At 39.8% G+C, this 6,875-nt stretch overlaps 1 protein-coding gene across 1 annotated transcript; it reads left to right on the top strand.

Moving 5' to 3' along the window:
• Positions 1–1,887: 1,887 nt before the first annotated feature.
• Positions 1,888–6,548, top strand: ATP5ME (ATP synthase membrane subunit e). The gene is made up of 3 exons (XM_075194520.1): positions 1,888–2,000; positions 5,782–5,836; positions 6,391–6,548. The coding sequence occupies exons 1-3, from the start codon at positions 1,965–1,967 to the stop codon at positions 6,531–6,533; spliced, it is 234 nt and encodes a 77-aa protein (XP_075050621.1). The 5' UTR covers positions 1,888–1,964; the 3' UTR covers positions 6,534–6,548.
• Positions 6,549–6,875: the final 327 nt, after the last annotated feature.

The following is a 6,875-nucleotide window of genomic DNA, read 5'->3' as shown; positions in this document are numbered from 1 at the left end:
TTTTCCTCTGGATAGGCTACGTCCCCTAGCAATGCAGAGGATGTTGTCCCTTGCCAACCTGATATTGTGGGTGTGCCCGGTGATGCTTCTGTCCCTAGCAGTATGCCAGCTCCAGCGGTGAGTGTAGCTGACCACAATGACCTCCCTTTGACTGACTCTAGTCACCCCAACATAGACCCCCCTGCAGCGTATCCTGACTTAGAGATAGTGAGGGCCGCATGGAAGAGTTCATGGCAGCGCAGCTCTCTGATCCCTCACTGGCGCATGAGGCGCCCAGCTGGCGGCAGCCTTCCAGCGATGGAGGTAGGGAGTGTGACCTGGCATTAAGGGTTGTTGTACCGTGTAGCTAGCAAGGTAGATGGGCATAGACGGTAATTGAAAAATCTGGTGTCTGATGTATGCTTTTGACTTTTACCTTGGTCATTTACATGTTTCTTTTCAGAATTGGTCCAGCTAAGGAGTGACATGTCAGATAATGAGCAATCCGCCGTGACCAAGGGACAAGTGGCCAAGCCTTTAGTCGACACTTCCACGTCAGGAGAGGCGGTGTATGGACCTGGCAACACGGGACCAGTGCCCAGCCATGGCTTCCACAGGTAGGTGTAACACACAGTTTTGCTAGGCAGAAGAACTTTGCCTTATTATTTTGTGGAGCCATAATGGACCACTCTACTTCCTTTCAGGTTGCAAAGAAGTGCGTAGGAAATCCTGGGACAGAGAGGAGGTTCAGGCTGTGGAGAAACACCTAATGTTTATACAGACATGCTGGATGCCCGGAAAGCGAGACTGTGTACCATCTATACTCAAAGATCGGAACTGGTCGGGGGTGAAATTGTACATAAAGAACCGTATAACAACTTTAAAGAGGGATCAAACTTGTTGAAATGATGCAAAGTGGTAGCCTCCATGGCTAAATGTCGGTGTAAGCGGGCATGCGGATGTCCTCAGTCGGTCAGGATACACAAAACTTTCCTTACCAGCGTTATTATTTATTCATTTATGTATGTGGGAATGTGGATGTCCACAGACAGTCAAAATACATGAAACTTTCCCTATATTGCAGTCCGTGTCAGTACTTTATGCAAAGCCAAAGTGCAAATCTCATGTGATAACTCTGGTGACAAACCGCTCCTACACATACCCCTATGATTGTTCTGTCGACAGGGCATTGGAAAGGGGTGTCCCTATACGCCATTTTGCAGACATGGGTCCTCTCAATGCAATAAAAACGAGTGTGTGTTTATGTATGTATATGTGTGTATATATATATATATATATATAAATACGTGTGTGTGATGTATCAGACCTATTCATAACATAATGCAGAAGTCAATAAAAATGGTGTTGTGCTAAATGACCTCTACAATAGGGGGACCTCAAAGGCCTTATGCCAGGGAGAAGAAAACAGGTTGTTTGTGCCAAACACAGAGAGCATTGTTGCAGTACTTATATGGTAGGCAGAACACGCCTCATGACTGTCCTGGAAAAAGGGAGCTCGAACTATATACCTATATTTATAATTGACAACTGTCCAGACTTTAAAGCTTAGTCTCTAGAAATGTTGATGTTTCCCAATACTGAACTGCAGAATAAAACTATTTTCTGCATGTTAGATGCAAAATCCATACTATCTGTTCTTATTCTCTATGCTTTAGATGTTAAGCTGTATTGAAAAGGAGTATTTAAAATGCAAAATTAGTACACTGTTATCACATTAAGGAAACCGTGGATGCCGTCAATTAGCAGCAAAGTGCAGCTCGGAAATATAGCAGTGACAAATACAATACAATGTGGAGACCGAACGACACAAAACATCTACTTTGACAGCCTCAGGTTACATGTCATGTGATCATGGGGGCGGGGCGCTACAAGCACGCTTCCGGTGACATAAGACAGACGCCTTTAGGTTCCGCCCTCTGTTCCCAGCTTGCCTTGCGCACGTAGTGTCACTTGGAGGAGACAAGATGGTTCCACCGGTACAAGTGTCCCCGCTCATCAAGGTGAGTCCCGGGTATTAGGGAGCCCGGTACAGAGCTCCTCTCTCCTTCCCTCTGGAGACCCCATCGAGCTGGGAGGTCAGTGGCACGCCTGGGACATGAGTGAAGGTGACATTAGGGATGCGGCCTGTAGGGTCACCCTGTAGTGCTAAGTACATGTCATCCAGGAGATCAGTTAGATTTGGGGCTATGTGAACTTGATGTATCTCAGTTTTTTGTTCTTCCCACCCTATTGCCTACAATTAATTGACATTTCTAAAGCAGTTCAAGCAAGTTAACTATATGTATGTGTGATGAAGATGTCTAACATAATAATGGTTTATTTAGGTTGTTTCTTCCTCTATTATCTAGCTTTTCTTGCTTTTTCATCACAGTACCAAACAAACTTGGCAACAATGTAATACGCACATTGCATGAACATTGCTAATCCCAGTGACATCTGCCAGTATAGAACTCCAGAAAAATAATTTTGTAAAATAACATTTGAACTTTTCATGCATTATCCAGTCTTAGCCAGTTTCCATAGTGGTATTGAGCAATGTAAGAAGCGCTCTCGCTCTTCCGGTTGCAGTGAACGAAGTAAAATATATCCTGTGCAATGTTCTGATTGGGAAATTTTTATAACTATGCACCATTTTTAATGGTGAGTGATGCTATTCATTGAGGGTGCTTATTGAAAAGTAATCATGGTGAAATCCAAGTGACCTTAATGTGCCCAATTTTCCAGTTTTCTTCAATCACAATTTAACTTGATTGGAAATTTCCAACACGTGTGAAAGAAAACTAGCACAAAATAGGGCACTCTGTTGTGATACATTAAGGCTATATGCGTAGTTGCATGCTCTCCTGAAGCATATGTATATTATTTTTCAAAACTTTCTTCACATGTATTCAGTATCTAAGATATGATACCCAGTGATAAAGGAAATAAAGTGTTAGCTGTGTGTAAAAGTATGAAATATGTATTGAGCAGTTGCGTCATATACAGTCACACGCAATCGTAAATAGATCTGATTTAGGTCAGAAAAAGATCACAAGGTGCAACATGTTACTGTTAAACCATTGGCCTTCATCATCAACATATAGTGCCAGCAGATTCTGTAGCGCTTTACAATTGGGAACAAACAGTAATAAAACAATGTTGGGTCATACATACATACAGACAGAGGTAATAGAGCCCTGCTTGCAAGCTTACAATCTATTGGATGGCCTTGCCTGTACGTATGTACTCCAATTACATCCTGTACAGAATTTTCATTCACTTGGTACACTCAGATGCTAATCCTATCAAAAATGTTTTTCTAAGCAAAGGCTGCGTTATCTAAATGATAAAGCAATAGAACAGATGGCACACTGGTCATGCTTAATAAAACGTACAAACAGTTGAATCTCGTACATTATCTAGCTCAATAATATACAAGCCTTCATAAGTATTAATGCCAGTGTTTTATTTATTTTTAAACATACTGCTTGTATTTGCTGTGTTTTTGTTTTGTTATGGGCTGTCATGTCACTAAAGATATTGTTTATTTTAGAAATAAGTAATTTAAAAGTGACGTTCCAACTATCAGAACAGTGTGGTACCCCTCCTGGAATCCATTTAGTTGCAACACAACAATTTGTTCAAATGGAACAGGACTGTTGTTGGGAACACTGCAACAGTGTAGATGCCAAGTCAATTCAGTTGACTTCTGGCAGGCAGCCATATCCCCTTTGAAAAAACTATCTAGGCATACCACTGTTTTGCTATTCTTGCCGGGGAGAATCTCTTGTTTGACCAATACTTTATGTGAGCCATTTTAAGTTTATGAACAATATAAAATGTGCATTATACTGTAAAACTCTAGGGGGGGTATTCAATTGTTAGCGAGTTTGTAATTTCGAGCGAGTTAAGTCCTTTTTTTTTTTTTTTTTTTTCTTATTTTCGAGCGCGGAAACGTCTCCCGCAATTCTAATCATTTTTTTTTATTTTTTTTTTCACCGAAGCGGTCTTATCGCGCTCCAAACGTTTGTCAATGTTAAAGTATAGGCTGGATGCGAACGCTCAGCGGAAAAAGCTATTCAATTGTTTTTTAACGCTGTGGGTGAAACAGGCAAATCTGCTGTTTCATCTCGCACCTCCTTGGTCTGCTCAAAGAAAAAAAATAATTTTTAAGTTAAGGAAAATATACATTAAACTGAAAAAATAGGTGTAAAAGTTCATAAAAATAACCTAAAAACTGAAAAATACTATTTTTTTTTAATAAAAGTGTAATAATTAATAATTTTTTAAAAGTTCCTCCTTTAAAAAAATCCATTAGTGGTGCATGTATTTAAACTTTATTTTTTTTTTTAAGGGGGGGTGGTTGTGCCTGACCTCAGTCAGCTCTAATCTAAATTGTGAAAAGTAGCATGTTTATTTATTTATTAAAACCAAAAACATTTGCTCCCCACTCTATTTAGTCTTAACCCTAGTGCTGGCAGGCTATTGCTGTGTGTGTTTTAAAATCTTTGAAAATTTTTACGTAGGGTTCCCCCTATTTTAATTGAACCAGCACTAGGCAAACCAACCGAGGTGATAGGCACTATAGCGGGGGGGGGGGGGAGAACGCAGTTTGGGTCCCACGGCCATAATGACTAAACACCCACAGACTGTTCAGCGCTGGCCTGGATTCCCTAGGGAGTGTGGTCCGCTGAAAAATGTAAGCGGCCCACCCTCCTAGGGACACCCAGCCCAGTGCCATTAGTACTAGGGCTCTTCCCACTACCCCTGGGCTGTGGGTAGTAGGGTAATAAATGGGGATTTTGTATGAAATTTTTTTTTGGGGGGGACTTGTGGAACTACATGTCCCAGCCAGCCATGTTGGCCTAAATAGTGTGGGCATGCTGCTACTTGTCTAACTACAAGCACCAGCGTACCCATGGCACCCAGTGCATGTTTGCACTTGTAGAACCACAAGTGCCAAAATGCTCTTACGCCCACGGCTGGCTGTGATCTGTAGTTCCACAAAGCAAAATGTTAAATAAAAGCAGAACACCCTCATTCCAACCACAAATCTTTATTAAAAATAATAAAACCCCAAGAAATACAGTAAACACCCTCATGTACACCATAGATTTTTATTAAAAACAAAAAAAACCAAAATACTCACCATGGACGAAATCCTCAGTTTTCTGATGCTTTACCTACACACACTCATTTACGCAAAGTCCCAACAAATATTTGTACCCTCGAAGAAATGTCCGGCTTGCCCACTGTCCCACAAATATTTGTACCTTACAAATGTCCATACTTGGCCAGTGTTCAAGAAATGTTTGTAAATGGCAAAAAATGTACCTGCTTGTAAAATCTTTAAATCTGCAGTCCAGGGGGGGAGGCATTGTTGCTTGCAGTGCTGGGACCCTTCTTGATTGCAGTGTAGGGGCCCATTCTCTTGTGCAGTGCTGGGGTCCTTCTTGATTGCAGTGTAGGGACCCAATCTCCTTTGCAGTGCTGGAGCCCTTCTTGATTGCATTAATTTTCTTTTTATTTTTTTTATACTAAAATGACTGCCTTAACCACTCCTCATTTCAAACTCGCTAGGACCAATAATAGAGCGCGAGGGGGTGGATGCAATGTTAACAATTGAATTGAGTGGGTTTTTTTTTTAAAAAAACGAGCGCGGGTTTTTTTTTTTTTTTTTTCGAGCGCAGGATTTTCACCCGTCTCGCTAACAATTGAATATGCCCCTAGCGGTGTCTGGAATGTTGCTTATTCTAAAGGTGAAACACTTAACTTTCTTTTTTTTTTTTTCTTTTAATAAAGTTTACCAGATATTCTGCATTATTGCTTGGGATTGCATATGGAAGTTCACGATATGGTAAGCTTTAAACTATAAATTCTATTGTCTTTAAAATTTTCAGTCGTGGCATTATTTTTAACCCCTGATTTGGCAATGTTCTCAAGCAACATGCATGTCAAATTACTTTAATGTAATAACGTTTACATTTTTATCCTTTCCTTGGAAAGTTAGCAATAGCCAACTTTTGTTTCTGAAGTCCCTATATTGATCACTAGATGGTGTATAAATACAGTGCTACAAAAAAATATCCTTGAAAATGTTCGATGTTTGTCAAATAAAGGTTTAAAGAAAGCAATAACAGAATCTAAAGTTCCATATGTAAAAATGCTAAAATGTTGTAGTGGGAAGAGTTTCAGGACAATGTGCTATTGCCAATATTGTTGAAAATGAAAAACAAACATGCATACAGAGATTCCATGCTCTGGCATTGTGATGAATAACTATAACCCACAGTGTTCATATTTTTGATAGATTAAACATTCCAGAAACCAGTGGATTATTTGACTTCAACTTTTCATACATTTTTTTTTTATTTTTAGGTTCCTAATAATTTGTCATCTTTATTTATCCAGGATATTTAAAGCCAATTGCTGAAGAGGATCGGAGGATAGAAGCTGAGGAGAAAAAGAAACAAGAGGAAGCAGCTCGCATTGCGAAAGAGTTGGCTGGTGAGTTGTCTGCAATATATGGTGCTTTTCAGTCACTGTTGTATTAAAGCGTAATTGCTACTTTAGACCCATGCTATTAAAAACAATTGGTTATCTTATTTTTCCCTAATCAAATATAATGGACTTATGCTTGTTTCTGTAAGTGCCGTCTTGACTAAGGATGTAGTTGGAATAGATGATCCACTCTTTGTTTTTACTTTAGTTTCACTAAAGTAAAACTCAAAGTGAGAAATCGGAGCGGTGCTTTCCTGAGATGTTCAGTGTTCATACTGCTTTGGCATCTAATGTAATACACTCAGGGAACAAGTATTATGTCATATTGAACCCGTTTCCTATTGAAAGGCCTATGCTGAAAACCATCTGTGTTATAAACATATATTATATTGCAA

This window comes from Mixophyes fleayi, unplaced genomic scaffold (assembly GCF_038048845.1).
Source record: "Mixophyes fleayi isolate aMixFle1 unplaced genomic scaffold, aMixFle1.hap1 Scaffold_4100, whole genome shotgun sequence".
NCBI classification, from domain to species: Eukaryota; Metazoa; Chordata; class Amphibia; order Anura; family Limnodynastidae; genus Mixophyes; species Mixophyes fleayi.
The sequence above is the reverse complement of the archived record's forward strand: the minus strand, read 5'-3'. Positions and strand labels throughout refer to the sequence as shown.